A 20333-nucleotide genomic window follows, 5' to 3' on the forward strand; every position below is an offset into this window, starting at 1 on the left:
AATTTAATATCAAACCACCAGAGGCACTAATTTTAGAATTAATATCCTTTGGTTCAATTTATCACTTTTAAAGGGCTCCATTAAAAAAAATAATACCCAAGAAGCACATGCTAAGATGTATCTAAAAACTACACATGAAGAAAAACTAAGTGATGTTTAAAACTCAATGATTAATTAAGCAAGGATTAGACCATTCTATTTCCTTTTAAATATAAACTGTGCCCATTTTGTTTGTCCTGTGTCTGACTCTGCAGAGATTCTCCCCTTCCATCCTCCCTGACTCAGACTGGGAGAGTCATCTTCAAATGAGCCTTAAAACAGGGCCTCACTTTTAATTTTTCCTATAATTAGTAATAACTCCAATTGAAACAAGCTATTTGTTGCTTAAACTCAACGCCATTTTCCCTCTTAAATGGTTTGATTTGATCCCAGTTGATCAACTTTCATAACAACTCCATTAATGTCTCTGCCACAGTGATTTTCCTGCTGAATATTTGTAATACAATTTGGGACACCTTGCAGGAACTGGAGCATTTTTGGTCAGCTTTCAGGAGAACCCACCAGTGGAATTAGCAGATAAACTACTTGAACAGTGGAATATTTTATGAAAAAATGAATGCTATTAAAAGTTTGGAACTCCAGACTGATTTCCAACTTTTCTCTGCAGAACCCTGACATTGCCAGTGCAGAAATACACAAAAAAATCACAGTTTTAACAAAGACTGAGCAGCAAAGCATGAAACCACAAACCACAGGCAGCTACACTCAGGGACAAGCAGGAGCACACAGACAGCAGATAACAATTCTGGGTGGCAGCAGAAAATCAAGTCTCTTTTATTCAAGATTTCAATTTGAACTCCTGATTCCAGCAGATGCTGACCGTGTCCTGCCCTTCCTGGATGAAAAAACCAGAAATTGGTAATTTCATTTTGGCAATCACACACTGGGAATCAGGGCTCAAATCTCCTCCTGAAGAGACTCTGCAGATTAAATTGAGTCAAACCCTGAGTCTGAAAGCTGAGCAGCATTTTCTTAAATAAAATAAAAATTAAATCAAAGCCTCAACAACAGACAGGTTGAGAATGCTCCCCAAACTGACATTCTCAATCATTTCAGTTCATTTTTTCTCCCCTAGTCAGGTTAGAAAAGAATTAACTGAACATTCAGAAAGGCTTCAGGAGGCCTGGGTTACCTTCAGCTGATTATTGAAAATATCAATTTCCTGCAGTTTGGATCTGGTTTCCTTCTCCACCTCATCCAGCTGCTCGCGGAGCTGCTGCCGTGCCAGTTCCTTGGCCTCCAAGGCCCTTTTGATGGTGAGCAGGGAATCCCCTGGTTTGGAACACAAGCTCAAGTCAGCATTTTGTATTTTCTTCTCTTCAGGTCACAGCAAGCGACATTTTCCCATCTGCACCTTGCAGCACACAGAGAGCCATTCCAGGGGCCACCCCAGTGAGGGAATGAGCCCTGGCCCAGCTCAGGTGTGTCCCAAAGGTACTCACTGTGCAAACTGTTCTGCTGCACCTGCTTGAGCTGGTCATTGAGCAGCTGCTTCTCTGGAATCAGCCTGCCCAGCATCTGCTGGGACTCCTGCAGCACAGACAGGGCCAGGGAAAACAAAACAGGACCAGAAACAAAGGTGAGAGAGGGAAACTGCAGCCACCACACCTCCCATCCTCATTTCTGCTTGTTCCCCCACTGAGTGATGTGTCATTGCTGGTTTCCCTCCTGTGTGTTACTGATTTTACCCAAGCACTGTCTGTGTGACACCCCCACAGACCCCAGACATCCTCTGCCAGCCATGGAATTGATCTGAATCTCACTGAATATTGAACCTGGCCTGGAATTACCCAAAACTGAGGGCAGGGAGACAAGGCTAAAACTGAGGAAATGTTCAAACAGGCACTTACAAAATGTTTAATTCTGATTTTAATAAATGAAACTCAGAAACCCCAAATCCCCGGGGCTGGCACAGCCCTGCCAGCCCATGCAGTGCCAGCTGTGCCCCATGGGCACCCTGTCCCCAGCCCAGAGCACTCAGTGCCACCTCCAGGGCACACCTGCAGGGATGGGCACTGCAAAGCTCCCTGGGCAGCCCCTGCCAAGGCCTGAGCCCCCTTTCCATGGGCAAATTGCTGCTGCTGTCCCAGCTGAGCCTGCCCTGGCCGTCCCCTCCACTAATAGTTAATTAACAATATTAACAACAGAGTTAATGATTAGTAACTTAGGTCAGGAATAGAAAAACAAACATTTACAGGAAGAGAAAATAAAAACTTTCCTTTTAGAGGAAAATATTCTGGCCAAAAGCCATGAAACACAAGCCCTGTGGGGTGACAGTCCCTGAGTCCTTGACCTCTCCTCACTGAGCTCTTGGCAGAGGGTTCTGATCTCAAACTCAGCACGTGGCTGGAAGGTTGTGCAGTGCTGTGTTACAGGAGACCCTGCAAAAAATCCTCTCCCTCTGGAGGATGTCTCAGACATATTTTATGAAAAATCCTTCATTAGGATTTTTTCTCCTGAGAAGCTGAGAAGCCTCAGAGGAAAAGAAAAACAATGATTATCTGCTGCTGTGGAATGGAACTGGTGCATCTGGGATTGGTCTCATGTGGTTGTTTCTAATTAATGGCCAATCACAGTCAGCTGGCTCGGACTCTCTGGTCAGTCACAAGATTTTATTATCATTCCTTCCTTTCCTTTGCTAGCTTTCCGACGAAATCCTTTATTCTATTCTTTAGTACAGTTTTAATATATAATTTTCTTTTAATATAATATAAATCATAAAATAATAAATCAGCCTTCTGAAACAGGGAGTCAATTCTCATCTCTTCCCTCATCTTGGGACCCCTGCAAACACAACCACAGGAGGATCCTGTAAATGTATTTCCTGTAGAACCCTGGCCCTTTCCAGAGCATGAAGTCCCACCTCACACACTTTTCTGAAGCCTGGACCTTCCAGTTCAAGCTGTCAAAACACCTTCAGCAGCACGAGGTGAAACAGCACCTGAGTATCAACGTCCCACCTTTCCCACAAACCCTGGCACTTCTCTGAGCAGGTCTCTGGAACTGCAGTCTTTTGAGGAATCAAGCAGCTGACAGCTTCAATTTGTCATGGAGGATTGCAAATGACATCACTCAATGCTAAGAATAAATTGTCCCCTGATCCCTGACACCAGAGTGAGCCCCAGGGGTGTCGTGGGCTCCCCATCCCAGGCAGTGCCCAGGGCCAGGCTGGACACTGGGGACAGTGGGAGGTGTCCCTGCCATGGCAGGGGTGGCACTGGGTGGGATTTAAAGTTCATCTCAACACAAACCATTCTGTGATCCCACAATGCCACAGAAAGTTTTAATTTTGGTTAAAGCCAGGGTTGACTGCACTGCCATGGCTTTGGGCTGTCCCAGTTTCCCCCTGCCAGACCCTGATGGGCCCTGCAGTGCCCAGCTCAGCTCTGAGCATTATGCAACCACTGCAGCCTCCTGTGAGCTCCTGATGTTCCAGAAAATACCCTGAGACAGCACACAGCAGCCAAGGACTCTAGGAATTCATAAGCAGCAGAATTCAGATAAGCTGCAGATTAGATTATGAGGAGCTGCACGTGTCCCTCACAGCTGCAGGGCCTGACACAGCCCCAGAGCTGTCCCAGCCCCCAGGGACATCCCAAAGCTGGACCCTCCAATCCTGCCCTGCTGTGGGACAGCCTCCCCCCCAGTGCTGGGGCAGCTCTGGGTGTGTCAATGAGAGACCAGAAGCTGTTGGGAAGGGCCCAGAGCAGGGACAGGGGCTGGGGCAGGGTCAGAGGGCCCCGAGGTGCCCTGGGCAGCCCAGGCTGGAGCAGCCTGAGCTCAGAGCTCCCCGGGGCTGGGGCAGGGTCAGAGGGCCCCGAGGTGCCCTGGGCAGCCCAGGCTGGAGCAGCCTGAGCTCAGAGCCCCCCGGGGCTGGGGCAGGGTCAGGAGGGCCCCGAGTGCCCTGGGCAGCCCAGGCTGGAGCAGCCTGAGCTCAGAGCTCCCCGGGGCTGCAGCTCCTCCCGAGGGGCAGCGCAGGGACAGCTCCGAGCTCTGCTCTGGGACAGGGACAGCACCAGGGAGCGCCTGGGGCCGGGCCAGGCCAGCTCAGGCTGCACAGCAGGGCAAGGTTCTTGCCCAGAGGGTGCTGGCACTGCCCAGGGAATGGGCACGGCCCCGAGGCTGCCACAGCTCCAGCAGCCTTTGGCCAGCGCTGCCAGGGATGCCCAGGCTGGGCTTGGTGGGCTCTGGGCAGGGCAGGGCTGGCACTGGGGGGGTCCCTGGGGGTCCCTGTCCTCAGGACATTCCATGACTGCCAGCCTGGGACTCCTGTCTGCCTGGAAACACCAAAATACACAATATATAGCTTTGCTCTGGGTGGATGAGCTTTAAGGTCCCTTCCAAACCCAACCCCTCTGGGTTTCTGTGGCTCTGAGAAGGCTGCAGGATCCACCAAGCAGCAGAATGGGCAACATGAAACAGAAATTCTCCTTCTCCAAGTACAAAAAGCACCAGAGCACAGCATTTGAGGGTGGAATGTGATCACAACATCAGCTGCTTTGTTTGTAAAGGCCAGAGCACTTGCAAAGATCCCAGATTACTCAATGCACCGAATAGTTTGGGGAGTGTGTAAGGACTGAGACTGCCAAGGCACCCTGAAGGTCAAGTCCTGTTTCCTGAAAGCCCAGACAAGCATGGAATGGGCATCCAGCCAAGAACACCCACCACATGGATTCCACATACTGAAGAAACAGATGCAAGAAATTAACAGCATCACAAACTCTGGACACTCGTGCAACAAGAAACGGCCAAGAGCTGAGCAATGTCCCACACGGAGGGGAAATCAAAGCTCAGCTCCTGCCCCTTGGACAAGGGAAAATTCTCTTCAATGCCCTGGGGGCCCAGGTGCTCAGCAAGGAGGTAAAGGAAGCCTAAAGGCGTTTCCAGCACAGCCCAGGGGCTGGGGAGCAGCATCTGAGAGCTGAGAGCCCTGCAGGCAGCCCAGAGCCAGGGAATGGCACACATCCCCATCCCAGCACCAACTGGGACACCGCCTCTCCCACAGGCTTCATGAAACTGCATCTTGGCAGTAATTAACAGGCCGAGGGATAATTACTCCTCTGAATGAACTCATCTTCCCACAGCAAGTGTCAGATGCATTAAAGTAAACTGCTCCCAAAGAAGATACATCACAAGGATAATGACAATATTGACTTTATAACCTTTTTGAGAGTTGAGAGGATGAAAATCTCCTTTTATAAAACTCATTTACATCTTTGTCTGCCTTCTACAGATGAGATAGGAAAATTTACAGAATATTTGAAAAAATAAATTTTTTTTCAGGAAAAAGCTTTGAGGTTCTCCCCAGACAAAATGTGGCTTTTTCTCCTGAGTAGTGACATTTTCTGGGATCACAACTGGGATAAAAAGACCCTAAGTGACACTAAGGAAATATCAGTGGTGGAGATCAATGGGAGCAGGCATCAGCACAGAGCCACAGCCACTGCTGCCAAAGCACCTCAAAGCCCAAACCCCAACAGAACAACTGCCAGGGAAAGCAGGAGTGAATCTGGAATAAAAATTATAATTTTTATAATAAAAATTATTTATAAAGTATTATTGTAATATTTAAATTTAAATACATTTAAATTTATTTAATTTGTTATAAAAAGCACAGATCCTCAAAAAAACCAGTCATAATCTGAAAGTTGTGAGTTTGATCCTTACACAGGGCACCATTAAATGTTGGTTTGGTTTTGTTTGTTTGTTTTTGTTAGGGTTGGGATTGAAAGTGTTTGAGATGGTATTTTGTGTTTGGACTTAGATGTTTATTATTTTTACATATATTATAGTTTTGTGAGTTTTATAGTATTTTATTAATAAGCTATAAAATTGTTTTATCTTTATCATTATTTATCTTTGTAAGTTTTTTAAGGAAAAATGATTTCATTAAGAAATTATATTTCATTCATTTTATTTTTAACTTCATAACTAATTACTTTTTAACTTAATTACTTTTTAACTTGGTCACTAATTTTTATAATAAAGCAGCAGGATTAGGTTTTAAGCCAGGTTTTACACCTCAGCTCCCTAGGTCTGAGATTCTTTGTAGTGCTACAAACACACTGAGACCCCCATGACCAGCCAAGAATTAATTTCAAGCCCTATGAATTATTTAATAAAGAGAAAATTTCCTGAATCAAACACTACAGCCCCTTGAAAAACCCTTACAAACTACAGTGAATATTCTTTCACTGAAGGCTGCAGCTCTCATATGACAGAATTTCAGTAATTTCAGAATTTCAGTAAGAAAGGCAAATGCCAGGCTTAGACCAACAACTCCCTGGTTTCACTGGGAGCTTCCATTTCCGAAGTTCATTATTTTTTATAATTAAAAAGAACCATCAAGAAGTCACTTCAGTGCAGTCAGTTGTGCAGAATTTCCACGGGACAATTTCCTTCTCCCCCCGCAGAACCACCTGCAGCCAAAGCCTCTCCTGCTCCCCAGCAGGAGCCCAGGAGGGTGAAGGGATAACCCCAGACACACCTGCAAGTGTAGGAAGCAGTTCCTGGCACCTCTGAAGGACATTCATTTACATTAATGGACATTAATTTAATGACAAATTAATGTCTGAAGGACATTAATTTACAGGAATGACAAATTATCCTTAAGTGTGAGGAACAGCTCATTCCAAGTTTGCCCAGGATATTGATGGTTTTGAGGAGTCCAAAATTCAAGGCTAAGAATAAAATTAGAGCACATTTTCTCACCTGTAGCTGCTGCTGCAAATGGGTGATTTCTGCAATTCTGAGTTCCCTGGATTTATTTGTACTTTCAATTTCTTGTCTTTGGGTCGACAGCCGACACCTGATATCCTGAAGCTTCCCCTCCAACTGGTTCCTTTTATCATTCTTTACAAGAAAAGAAAGACATCTATTTAATAAAATTTTTAACCAAAATGTTCAGTTGTGCAAGTCTGGATCTAAAAACTTCTTCTAAACACTTGTTTTTTAAACTCATTTATACCTTTAGCCTGTCCTCTACACACGAGATAGGAAAATTTACAGGATAGTTGAAAAAATCTTTATTTTTTCAGGAAAAAGCTTTAAGGTTCTCCCCAGACAAAATGTGGCCTTTCCTCCCACATAGTGACATTTTCTGGGATCACAACTGAGATAAAAACACCTCAAGTGACACTAAGAGAAATGTCAGTGGTGGAAATTCTAGAAAACATAGAAAACAACCAGAGCCAGGGCACAGTCACCACCAGGCTGTGCTTGTGTGTGGAATTTGCAGGGCAGCCCTGATGAGGGGAGAATGGGGCAGCTGACTCCATCCTATTAGAAGGTTAATTAATTCCTTTATTATACTATATTATTTTGTATTATATTACACTATATTACGTTATGTCTAAATTGAATCTGCCAAGCACTCAGCTGCACAACTGCCCAGCATTTTGTGACTGTCAGTGACAGGCCTGACACACACTCGGACCTGATAGGCCAAGGAAACAAAATATTATTATTTGGGTAAATAATCTTCATATTGCATTTTACTTTTTCACAAAAACAGGCACAGCAAATGAGATAAGAATTGCTTTTCCTTCCTCTGAGGTTCAGAGAATGCAAAACCCAGAAATGTTCCTGGGAAGAATTGTGCCTTGCTTTTCTCTGTGAAATGTGGTGACACCCGTGTGTTTGAGCTGCTGCTTCACCACTCACCAGAGCTTCCAGCTCGAACTCCAGGGTTTTCTTCTTGGCCTTGAGCACCACGATGTCCTCCTGCTCCTTGTTCCTCTGGTTCAGCAGCTCCTGCCGCCGGTTGCGCTCCCACTCCAGCTGCCTCTGCCTCTCCAGCTCCCGTTTGGCAGCCTGCAGGGTTAAACACCAACAGCTGGAATTTGGGCTGTTCTATGCTGAAATTCAGTCACAATGTTGGTACAAACTGGGGCTGCTCTGGGCTCTGCACACACACATTGCTCAGGGGCTGCTTCCCTGAGCAGCAGGGGATGCCTTGGGAAGGCTGACCTAGACCAAAGACCAGACAGAGCTACAGAATAAAGCAGGGATTCATTCAAAGCATCTCCTCCATGGATGCACCTTGGGCAGCACCAGAGCCCAGCCAGGGCTGCACCCAAGATGAACCAAAATGGCCCCAAAATGCACGGCCGGGCACGGGGGCTGTCCCTGGGATCAGTTCTGCTCCATTTGCACCTTGCAGTTCATTGTCCCATCCCAGCTTTAGCCCAGGCAGTCCCACCCTGCTTGTTTTTCTCTCTTCAGTTCACCATTGTTTATACTCCTGAGATTTGGATCATTTGTCCTTGGTGCCCAGCTGGAGCAGGAATTGTTTTGTTTCCCTGCTCACCATCCCCTCATATGAAGCCCAGACCCACACACTAAAGCAGCACAGAACCTGAAAATATAAAAGCTAAACCTGAGGCATCACAGAGGTGACTGAACAGAAACCCCCTCTGTTTTCCAAGATCCAGTTTGCTGATTTAACAGCTGTTTAATACCAGGACAGATTCCAATCTCTTTCCAAGCTCCGACATGAGACCCTCTGCAGCTTTGCAAAGAACAACCAAGTGTTTCTGTGCTGAACCTATCATGGTTTGGCAATGGGAGAAAAAAGGAGATTTTTGGGTTAACCAGGGTGTGTTTCCTTTAACAAACTGAAGGCCAGGTTGGATGGTGCTGCCTGGTCTGGTGGATGTTATCCCTGCCCATGGCAGAGGGTTGCAACTGGAGGATCTTTAAGGATCCTTCCAACCCAAACCATTCTGGGACTCTCTGAAATGAACTCAGCCCTGGAAAATCATGAATGTTGGATCATTCACGCACCTCTTAACATCAAATATAGTAATATAACAGTAATAATAAATATTATTTTTAAAGAAATGAGAGGTCAGGAGCATGTTGTCCTAGATGTCAATGTCTCATCCATTCATTTCACAGGACAAATGAAGCAAAAACTGCCCCTCCCTTGCCTTTAACACCCCAAAAATTTTAGTTCTTGCTGTAAAATTTTGCTCCCCATCCAGGCAGCAAGACATCAAGTGCCCAGCACTCACCTGGATGTCCCCAAGCTGGGGCACTGTTGGAACCCTGGACATTGAGAATTCCAGACTTTCTGTGCTGCCAGGCACTGACCCCCAGAGAACACTGCACTGACCTGAGGCCCTGGAGAAGCTTCCAGAATGGAATGACAGAGCTGGGATTGTGGGGTTGGAGTTTGAATAGAAGTGTGTGATATCACAGGCTGGGAAACTCAGAGTTTAAGGGTTTAGAATACAGGAATAGATAGAAAGCAAGATGGAGGCTTTAGGGTGGAGGCTGCTCCTTCTTCTTCCCCTCCTTCTCCATGGGTTTGGGTGGTTTTGTGTCATTGGATAAAAAGTCCCCATTGCGGGCACGGGTGGTTGGGTATTGGGTTAAAAGTGACAATAATTGAGGTGTCACTTCTTAATTGGACAGTTTATCCTTCAAAGGCCTTGGAGAGAGAGACAGGGCTCCATTTTCAGTTTGTTGGAGTGAAGCGCTGCAGAACTCAGGGTTTGTGAGACTGTGACAGAGGTAAGAACTGATAAACATCTGAGTCCCTGTCGGAGCCCAGGACATTCCTCTGGCTGCCCTGGAGGGCTCCAGACCCTGGCAAGGGGCTCAGAGACCTTGGCATGGAATCAAAACCACCTGTGCCTTGGATTTTAACTCGTGGAAACAATTACCAACTTTGTGTGAGGATTTACAAGCCACAAGAGGTTGAGTAGAATGATAGTGAATTTGTCACAGGGTGAAGAAGTAGAATTTTGGGGATTTAGAATGGGGGTTCAAGAGGCAAGATGGAGGAATCTGGGCATGTCCTGTCTTTCTTCCTCTTCTTCTTGGCCTCCATCTTCTGCTGTGATGGTGGCACTTTTGGATTGGTTTAGAGTAGAGACAAACTGTCTAACATAGGTGATAGGTATGGGAAAATTATTGTAAATAAAGTACAGGTAGTTCTTAGTGTAAAAAGGTAACACCACCCTGAGAGTGGTCAGTGTGGCACAACCCAACCTGCCAGACAGATCTCACAGGTCAGAGAAAGAATGTAACAGATAAGAGAAAATAAACAACCTTGAGAACCAGAGTCAAGAAATCTCAACTTCTTCTTCAGTCGTGGGGCTGGGAAAAAAAGACTCTGTAGTACCTCAGGAGCCATTTCAGCAACACAAAACCCGAGAAGTCCCAACAAGAAACTGTCTCATATTTGTTGGGGGAGATGAAACAGGAAAGCCTTATCAATATGATTGCCTGGCAAAAGACTTTGAGAATATGGAAACTATAAGAGAGATTGAAATAAAAGCAAGCTGTGAGATCCCTCAGTTACTGAACAACTGGAAAACAATGGCATGGCCAGCTGAAGGTGATCCCCTTTTGATGGAACAACACCCTCTGCTCGCAGACAGGCCCAAGGGTCAGAGCAGACCCTGCAGCTTGGCAGAAGGGGCCCAAAGAGGAGTTTTTAGGGTTTAAAATGTAACACAGTGTGGTGATGTAGTGATTCTTATAGGCTGTATGGAAATGCAATAGGATTTGTATATTGTACTAGATTGGTTAGTGAGAATTAGAATATTCAACACAGAAGAAGATTTATTGTAACACGAACTTCACTCTCTTGCCTTTTACTCTCTTGCCTCTTAGCTCTTACCTCTTGTCTCTTAGCTCTTGCCTTTTACTCTCTTACCCCTTTTGCTGTCTTATCCTTTTACCCTCTTACCCTCTCATCCTCTCTCCCCCACTCTTCTCTCGGGCCTGCTCTGAGCTGTGTTTGGCAGCTCCCAGCAGGGCCCTGCACCCAGGCCCTGTGCAATGAACCCCAAATCCCAGCAGGGCCCTGCACCCAGGCCCTGTGCAATGAACCCCAAATCCCAGCAGGGCCCTGCACCCAGGCCCTGTGCAATGAACCCCAAATCCCAGCAGGGCCCTGCACCCAGGCCCTGTGCAATGAACCCCAAATCCCAGCAGGGCCCTGCCCCCAGGCCCTGTGCAATGAACCCCAAATCCCAGCAGGGCCCTGCACCCAGGCCCCGTGCAATGAACCCCAAGTTCCTGACCTGGCTGCAGAGATCTCTGTCTCTGTCCATCCTACCCCCGACACTCCTACACACACACATTTCACCCCGACCCTGGCTCAATGAGAAGCCCACAGTGCAGAGGGCCCTGCCCTGCTGTGCTCCCGGGCTCACCTCTCTCCTCTCGATCTCCTTCCTCCTCTCCTCCTCGCGCTGCCGCTCCAGCTCGCGCTGTTTCTCCAGCTGCTTCTCCAGCTCCAGCTGCCGCTTGCGCTCCTGCTCCTGCCGCTCGCGCTCCTTCCGCTCCTGCTCGGCCCTCTCGAGCTGCGCCAGCCTCTCCTGCTCCTTGCGCTGCTGCTCCAGCAGGGCCTGCCGCCGCTTCTCCAGCTCCAGGTTACCCCGCTCAAAGTTCTCCCTCTTCTTGTCCTCAAACGTCACTTGGTGCACGGAAATGTGGGGAAAAGGGCTGTTACACTCTGCCATTGATTTAGGAACAAGCGCGGCACAGAGATCCAAAGGGATCCCCAGCAAAGGGAATCCGCCTTCCAGCAGGGATAGCCCTGCACCTCCCCACTAGGGATAGCGGCTCCACACGCCAGCCCGGGGATTGGCGTGGGAAATGGATTTGCAGAGAGCTCTCAGGGCCTGGCAGAAGGCTCAGTGTGCATCTGTATGCAAACTCTGAGATAAGAAATGCTGACTTAGAAATGCCATGGAATAGGACAGACATTGCTGAGAGAGAAAAGGAGCTAGAATGAAGTTTCAGAGGATGGCCTTGCAAATAAGACTAGGTGCTTTGGAGAAATAGAACTGTGAAAAACTGACATTGCTGATCCCCTCAAGTCACATCCTCAGCAAACCAAGGAGGGAATCCCCGTTCCCATTCCTCATTCCTTGCCTTTAACATCCCAGAAATTTTAGTTCCTGCTTTAGTTCCTCAGGCCTCCAGCTCTCTCCACAAAGCTCAGCAAGGGCAGTAATTTAGACAAACCATTCTCCAGCTGATCCTCCATGAGGACACAGATCTGGAATTCCTCTGTACATGGGATAACAGCAGCAGTCCAAGAGCCAACACTTCCATTAGTGCAAAGAATTCAGCTGCTGACATCATCAAAAGACCATTATGCAAATGACCAGAACTTACTTAAAGTTGCTATTCTCATTAGATTACCCATTAGTGTCAGGAAAAGAAATGGTTTAGGTTCTTGGGCAGCTGAGCCCAGGAAGTCTGGATTCCTGCAGATCCACATCCTCATCGCCTACTGTCCTAAAAGAACAGCCTCACCTCCAGCACAGCTTCCCTGACATCCCTCTGCAGTCCCAGGGACTGTCCTTCCTCCTCCTCACTCCTCAGCACCTCCATCCAAATGGTTCCTTCCCCTCACCTTCTGTTCCTTTTCACACCCTCTGTGCCATTCCCAGAGCCCAAAGTGCAGGGTTCTGTCCCTTGTGTGGCCAGCATGGACATTTTTGGGATGCAAGGCCAGGGAGAGCCCACACTGCCTTCCCAGTGTGCACAGCTGGACACATCAGCCCCACACCTGCTGAACCAGCTCAGTTCTTGTCTTTTCCAGTCTGTGCCCCTTTCCAGCTGCCAATTCCCTGTTCCTTTAGTTCTTTTCCTGAAACTGCTGCAATCTGTATTGAGCCCCACTGTTACACAGACTGCAAGGAAACAGCTCTCTATGGGAATACTGGGATTTCCATAGAGCACAATCTGTATTGAGCCCCACTGTTACACAGACTGCAAGGAAACAGCTCTGTGGGAATGCTGGGATCCTCCACAGAGCACAATCTGTATTGAGCCCCACGGTTACACAGACTGCAAGGAAATCCCAGCTCTCTGTGGGAATGCTGGGATCCTCCACAGAGCACAATCTGTATTGAGCCCCACTGTTACACAGGCTGTAAGGAAATCCCAGCTCTCTGTGGGAATGCTGGGATCCTCCACAGAGCACAACCTGTATTGAGCCCCACTGTTACACAGGCTGCAAGGAAATCCCAGCTCTCTGTGGGAATGCTGGGATCCTCCACAGAGCACCTCAGCCAAGCTTGGTTCCACCTAAGGCAGAGGATGAAGGCAGCAGGAATTCCTCCCTGCAATCCTGTGCCAGGGCTGCCTGTGTGGGGAGTGCAGGAGATGAGGAGCCTGAAGGTTCTTCCCATCTCCAGTGCCACCAAGCCCAAGGATCAGACACAGGAATGAGCTGGACCCAGCAATGTCCTGGTTGTCCCTCTGACCTTCCCAAACTGCTCTGGAAAGACATTTCTCAGTCAGGCCATGTTTCCTCCCAGGCTGTGACCTGATGGGAAGCCCCTGTGGGAACAGCACAGTAAACATCCCTGCTTTCCCTTGCTCACCTGGCAATTTCTTTTCCAGTTGCTGCTGCTCCTCCTCCAGTGCTGGTTCTTCTGGTAACCTTTGGTCTACAGACACTGAGCTGGCAGCAGAAATGCCACTGCCAGAGCGGACTCTTCTGCCAAGGAAACAGCAATTGGGGGTGCTTAACAGAAGCCAGGCTACCCAAACTATTTATGATTTAATGATCAGATCAAATTAAATGCAGTGCTGTAATGTGTCATGGTACTCAGTGTTCATTCAGTGCCGCCCAGAGGGTCTCACTCAGGCACTGCCACAGGAGAACAGCATTTTCCAGGATCCCAGCAGTTCATGATGAGCCGAGAACCCCAGTCCCAAATTCTGCTTCCAGATGGGTTCAACCCTGTCCCCAAGATCTCTCACCTGGGGGGAGATTTTTCCCCAGACAGTCTGGGGTTGGGGAAATGCTGAGTTAAACTACAGCAAAAACAGCAGAGATAGAGGAAGAGCTCACTATAGCCAAGCTAAAAGCAAGATCCCAGGTGGAATACGCAAATATTGGGAATCTTTGGGAGGACACCTGAAGAACTCAGTATAAAGCACTTATTTTCATTGCTGTTACTTTCTTCCCATCCATTTCCCCACAAAGAAGTGAAATGGAGCAGGAGAAGTGATGAGTGACCCCAGTGCTGCCAAACCCAGCTGCACCCAAGGAGGTCTGGATGCAGTGCAGTGCAAATCCATCCTGGAATTCCAATACATTCTGACTGCTCTGCAGGAATACAACCCTGAACTTAAATCTAGGCTTCTATGGCCAGACTGAGCAGGCCTGCAAGGTGTGTCAGCATAAACACCCACCCAAACTCTGCTCTCACAGGGCAAAAGGTGAGGGGTCACTTCTCAGTTCCTGTGCTTGGCACTCCCAGAGCCATCCCAAAGGACACAGAACCATCCCAAATGACACAGAACAATCCCAAATGACACAGAACCATCCCAAACGACACACAGAACCACACAGAACCATCCCAAACGACACACAGAACCACACAGAACCATCCCAAATGACACAGAACCACACAGAACCATCCCAAATGACACAGAACCATCCCAAATGACACACAGAACTCAGGAGTGGGACTCCCAGGGGATGGGCAGTTACCTGAATGAAGGTGGGATGTACTCTGGGGGCAGGGCAGGAGGCAGTGGCTGGCCAGACATGGCCACATCAATGAGGTGCATAGCCAGGATAAACTCCTCAGCTGTCAGCTTCCCATCTTGATCAATGTCAGAGAGATTCCTTGTTAAAGGGAAGGGAAAAGCAAGGAAATTATTAAATATTAGAAATCACTGTTCAAAGGCATTGTTTCAACATACACAGTTCCAATTTCATTCAATTTTTTCACTATTTTTTCCACACTACTCTGTTTTTTCAACACAAATAAAAAGCAAATCCCAAATGCTTCCCTATTTCCCCCATTTCTCATGGCTGTCTGTCTGAAACCCAGACTTGCAGCCACAGCTTCTCCTTCTCCTGCTCTGGTGCTGCCAGGAGCTCGTGCCAGAGAAGGACCTTGAACCAGTGGAGTTCTCTTGAACAGCCCATGAACACCCAAAGGAAGCAGCTCAGGTGTTTGGCAGAACTTTTAGGTTTGGTCTCCTTCTCCCTGGAGGCTCCTGTCTCCCATTCCAGGGCACCCACTGGCAGTGAAATCAAAGCCATTGATGTTCTAGTCCTGACAAGCACCAACCCACCCTGGCATCGTGCACATCTTGAAAATTACAGACTCATGTCTCTGGATGGCCCCAAAGCAGAGCTCCAAGAGAGGCACAAGATGCTTTCACTCCTGTTAAGGTAGTGTTGGACAAAATTAACAGCCAGGGACAGCACCAGGGAGCAGCTGGAGTGGGCAAGGGCAGAGTTAGTTGGATTTTAGGGAAAGGTTCTTCCCCAGAGGGTGCTGGGCACTGCCCCAGGGAATGGGCACGGCCCTGAGGCTGCCAGGGATGCCCAGGCTGGGCTTGGTGGGGTCTGAGCAGGGCAGGGATGGCACTGGGGGGTCCCCGGGGGTCTCTTCAGCTCAGGATTTGTTTCTCCAGCACGCTGCACTCTAATCATGCAGGGAAATCTCCCAAGATACTGGGAGAACCCAAGGGAAGTAAGTGAAAAATCCTTCTGCAGTCCCAGGGCACAGGACTTTGACTTTGCTGATGGGATTGAAGTTTGGGAGACAATCCCAGCCTCTCTCCATCCACACCTGTGGCACTGAACTGCTCAGGCTGGAGCTCAGGCACAAGCCAGGAGAGTGGCAATGCAGCATGCACAGAAAGGAGTGACCAGCTGGGTCACAGCTCCCAGGACAGCCCAGAGGCTGAGCATCCACTGTTCCCTTGGAGTGCCTGTGCCAGGGATTCCAGCCCCAGCACTGGCAAACCTCAGCCCAGAGCAGGGCCCAGGACGGACCAACAATAGCTGGAATGTCCCCTCCCCATGTCAGTGCACTGGCAGCTGTCACTGTCCCCAGCTCAGTGAGTCCTGGTGGCAGCTGCCTGCCCACACAAGCACTCCAAGGCTGGCAAAAGCAGAGCATTTCTTGGTTAATCATCTGCTGGGGGACTGGGCTGCTTTGTTTTTATCCCTTTGTTAGGAAACAGAGAAGGCAAGAGTGGTTTTTAATTTATAACACAACTGCCAGTGCTTTGCAGAGAGAGCAAGGGCAGCTGAATGGCCCTGTCAGAGTGGCTGCAGCACTGCCATCCTCACACTGAGCCCCTGGGCCAGCTCCAATGCTTCTCAGCAAACACTCCTAAAGGACAGGAGTTAATGAGGAACAACTTCCCATGGGGCAATAAAAACATAATAAAGTTCAGCAAACAACAAGTTGGAAGGCAAAAAGGAAGCTGAGACAAATGCCTTTAAAATCCATGATTGTACCTGTCTCTGGGAAATCAGCCCTGCCAGACCCATGGAAAAGGCACAGAAACGCCACAGAAAGTGGGGCTTGGGTTAAGCTCCCTGTTCTGCCACCTGTGCAAAGGTAAATTCCCCTGGTGCTCTGTCAGGGGATGGGGAAGGCACAGGATGCTGAACATCTGCTCTGCCTAAAAACCCAGCACTGAACCACAACTTCCAAATCATCACACAAAAGATGTTTTGGAACACAAAAATGCTCCTGCTGCTCTTGTGGAATACTCCTAGTAAAGGCACAGAAGTGCAGGTTTTGTTTATAACGTTACACAGGACAAAGAGCAACGTGTGATTTATCAGTGAGACTGAAAATGGAGAAAACCCCACGGGCTCCAGGGCAGAGGTTTCAGCAGTGTTTGTGTTTTGATGGAAATGGAAACATTTCTGTTACCATATTGTAGCCAGCTGAGCCTGGGGTAAACTGGACTGCATGAGAATCGTTCTTGCTTGGGGACCTAGAATGGAAACAAATATTAACAAAACAAGCAAGAGATGTGAGCAGCAGAACTTGGCTCCCCCAATAACCAAGAAACAACACTTCACTTCTGCACAACAGCCACAGAATCCCACACTGGGCTGGGTTGGGAGGGACCTTAGAGCTCATTTCATCCCACCCCTGCCATGGCAGGGACACCTCCCACTGTCCCCAGTGCCCAGCCTGGCCTTGGCACTGCCAGGGATGCAGGGGCAGCCCCAGCTGCTCTGGGCAACCAAATCCCTCAGATTAAAACCCAAGAAAGTTCTAAGTCACAGACATGCACCAGAACTGGCAAAATCCAGCCAGGGGACCAGTTCCAGTCTCTCCCTGGAACGGCTCTCAGCAGTGGGTGTATCATGGCAATGGTCCCCTGAACAGGAAATAATTAGCATTGACTCTATGATTGCAGAAGGCTGATCAATTGCTTAATTAAGCTATACTATATTATATTGTACTATTAAGAAACATAGTACAGACTTACTCTTACAGACTGTCAGATACAGCTTTAACCTAATTGGTCAATCTACCTAAACCCTATCCAGTGTCTAATTAAGGAACTGCCTTTTGGTAAACAATCTCCATAACACATTCTACATGTGCACAACAGCAGGTGCAGCAAATGGAGATAAGAATTGTTTTTTATTCTCTCCTCTGAACTTCCTTACAGCTCCTCACATCTTCCCAGGAAGGGAAAACCCTGGCAGAGAGCTGTGTCTCTCTCTGTTCAGAGGATATGTGATTACCACATGGGTGAACCAAGCACTGGAAATGGCTGCACAACTTTTCACAAAACCCACTGTGTCCTTTTCCAGAAACATTTCCCAAGGTCAATTTTGCAGAAAATAAATGGTGCTAAAGTGATCCCAGCTGTGATGAGTATTTGCTTCTAAACAAGAGCATTGAGCACTTGGGAGATTAAAAGAGAAAAACACTGATGAGCCTCTTCCTATGTGAACAACACCCTCAGAGGCATGAAACTGGCTCTGAGAGCTGGAAACAGGGAGACAAGAGAAGCTGTGCCAGTACCTGTCAGGTGCCCACTCATGGTTTTGTCGTGGCTGTTGAAGAGCTGCCGGTACTTGAGGCGTGAGGACTGAGGCACTGCCCACTCTGCCACGGCAGGAGAGCTGCAGGGAGGGCAGGGAGAAAGGGACAATGGAGAGCTCATCTCAGGAAGGTCATGGAACAATCACAGAGTCACAAATCACAGCAGGGTTAGGGCTGGAGGGACCTCACAGCCACCCAGGGCCACCCCTGCCATGGCAGGGACACCTCCCACTGTCCCCAGTGTCCAGCCTGGCCCTGGGCACTGCCAGGGATGCAGGGGCAGCCCCAGCTGCTCTGGGCACCCTGTGCCAGGGGCTCAGCCCCTCACAAGAGGCTGAAGGGCTACACTGAGATCAAGTTTTGTGCCTGAAAATGTTCTTGCCCCCAGTTTTGCTGTGAGGGTGAGGAGGCTCTGAGGTGTCCTTGCCCCCTGGCAGTGCCCAAGGCCGGGCTGGACACTTGGGACAGTGGGAGGTGTCCCTGCCATGGCAGGGGTGGCACTGGGGGGGCTCTGAGGTCCCTCCCAACCCAAACCATTCCATTATTCCATGATCTAATATTCCCTGCTATATTTCTGAAACCACCACAGGTTTGACCTCTTCTCTGCAAACATTATCACAATTCAGTCTCTTGGAAGATGGTTTTTGTTTGTTTGTTTGTTTTTTTAAAATGTTTTCCTTTTTCTTTACTGGCAGAGAAGGAAGGAACCTAAATTGTTCAGAGGAGCTACAAGATTTTACCTAAACATGTAGCAGGAAATGCAGAGTAACATTTTACTCTATCTCTAACTGTTTCTCTTAGTCAAATAGAGCTACTGAAGGAAAACAAATGTAAAATATCCTGGAAGTATAGAAAAAAAGGTGTGAAAAAGCCACACCTGAATGTAAAGTTTCTCCTAATGGAACAAGTGAGGAATGTAATATTCCCAGTTTTAATCCATTCCCATAACAGGCTGAGCTCATTTGCAGCTCTAATTTCCCAGGCTTGATGGCTGAGAAACCCTAATTCTGAAAAACAAGGAGCAGAGTTTTTCTGCCTTTAGGCACAATCAAACTCTGTCCTTTTTCTGACCTTATAAACCATTCTCACATGACAAGACACAAACCAGTATCTCTATTTCTATTTTTGATTTTCAAACCCTTGAGCTTTAATAATATCCCTTCATGGGAGCAAAGCAAAACCAAGCTGCCCCTTCAATAATGAAAATAAGAAAAAAGGCCAAATATTTAATTTTTACCCATAGGAATTTCTCCCAGTTTTGCTGGATTTGGGGGTCCCACACATTTTAATTTCTGTGTTACACATAAATTATACCAGAGCATCCCTATTCTGTTCCTGGCCAATTTAGGTTTCAGAAAGAAAACGAATTGTTTTGAAAGACTTTAAATTATTTGGAGTCAATACTCCAAATCAATACTGAGTAGTGCCACTTATCTAACAGCAGGGCAATAGACAAGCCTGCAGAAGGAAATGAAAATAAAACCAGATCATTTAATTGTGTGCCATCCATTTTCCTTCTTGCAAAAAACCTGTGCCATAGATCCATGAGAGAGATGATTTATAAGGACTTTGGGAAATCCCTCTCTTAACTCCTCTCAGGAAGTTTTAGATCCATTTTTTTAAACCACAGTAAAACCCTTTGTGCCCAACCAGACATTTTTATAGGCCTTGGAATAATCTAAAAGCCCTTAAAGTGATTTTTCACACAGAACTTTAAGAATATAGAAGAAACAGTGATGTGGAGTGCATTTCAAATATGAGACCTATGAAATATTTTGCTTTCAGCAATTACCCAGCAGTTGCTAATTTTAAATCATGCATTACTTGTGTTGTTTTCCCAGTACCAGGAGTGCCTGTGCACGATGCAGCTTTTGTTTATAGAAGCAAATGCTGTTCTAAAAATCAAGTGAAGATCATGTCATCACTGTTAATAGTTAACTACTTCATTTCCATGATTCCCTGCTCCTGGAGCATTAAAAGGTGCAGTAAAGCCACAGCACCCCATGGAATGCTGAACCTCTGCAGAACTGATTTCTGCCAGAACTATGATTTCAGATGAGCACTTTGGGAAAGGGAAGGAGTTTTCCCAGCCCTGGGGACCCAAGCTCTGTGCCCCAGCCCCACCTGGCCACGTCGAAGGATTGTGCCTTTTGCAGCTTGGCATTGAGCTGAGCTCCCGGCCCCGAGCGGCTGAAGGAAGAACTCTTTGGCAAAGTGGCTGGGAAGAGAGAAAACAGGGATTTATTGCTGTTCACAGTGACCCAGGCAACCCCCATGACATTCTGTCACTCCTACATCCAGCACAAGCACTGTGCCTCTGATGGGAACTTCTTAACAATATAAAGATCAGAGAGTCCAGCAGGACAGGGGGAAACACAAGGACACTTCCCTCTTATCTTTTTACTTCCACAGCTTTATGGAAACCCTGTTGATACCAAATGATATTTTGGCACACGTAGTTCAGTATTA

At 47.6% G+C, this 20333-nt stretch overlaps 2 protein-coding genes across 5 annotated transcripts in view; one reads left to right on the top strand and one right to left on the bottom strand.

Annotated features, from left to right (window-relative positions):
- Positions 1 to 20333, top strand: part of CRYZL1 (crystallin zeta like 1) — a 286566-nt gene that overhangs the window by 206372 nt on the left and 59861 nt on the right. The window lies entirely within an intron of this gene.
- Positions 1 to 20333, bottom strand: part of ITSN1 (intersectin 1) — a 119261-nt gene that overhangs the window by 56551 nt on the left and 42377 nt on the right. For all 3 annotated transcript variants that reach the window (XM_054293751.1, XM_054293750.1, XM_054293752.1), the window contains 10 exons: positions 19989 to 20082; positions 17844 to 17944; positions 16731 to 16794; positions 14534 to 14671; positions 13416 to 13531; positions 11229 to 11491; positions 7723 to 7872; positions 6772 to 6912; positions 1503 to 1590; positions 1193 to 1332 (listed from right to left, as the gene is read on the bottom strand). In XM_054293751.1, the coding sequence (XP_054149726.1) occupies positions 1193 to 1332; positions 1503 to 1590; positions 6772 to 6912; positions 7723 to 7872; positions 11229 to 11491; positions 13416 to 13531; positions 14534 to 14671; positions 16731 to 16794; positions 17844 to 17944; positions 19989 to 20082 (1295 nt within the window). The remainder of the gene's footprint in view (positions 1 to 1192; positions 1333 to 1502; positions 1591 to 6771; positions 6913 to 7722; positions 7873 to 11228; positions 11492 to 13415; positions 13532 to 14533; positions 14672 to 16730; positions 16795 to 17843; positions 17945 to 19988; positions 20083 to 20333) is intronic.

This window comes from Melozone crissalis, unplaced genomic scaffold, assembly GCF_028551555.1.
Source record: "Melozone crissalis strain CALT ecotype California unplaced genomic scaffold, PUWL_Pcris_2 ptg000187l_1, whole genome shotgun sequence".
Classification (NCBI taxonomy): domain Eukaryota; kingdom Metazoa; phylum Chordata; class Aves; order Passeriformes; family Passerellidae; genus Melozone; species Melozone crissalis.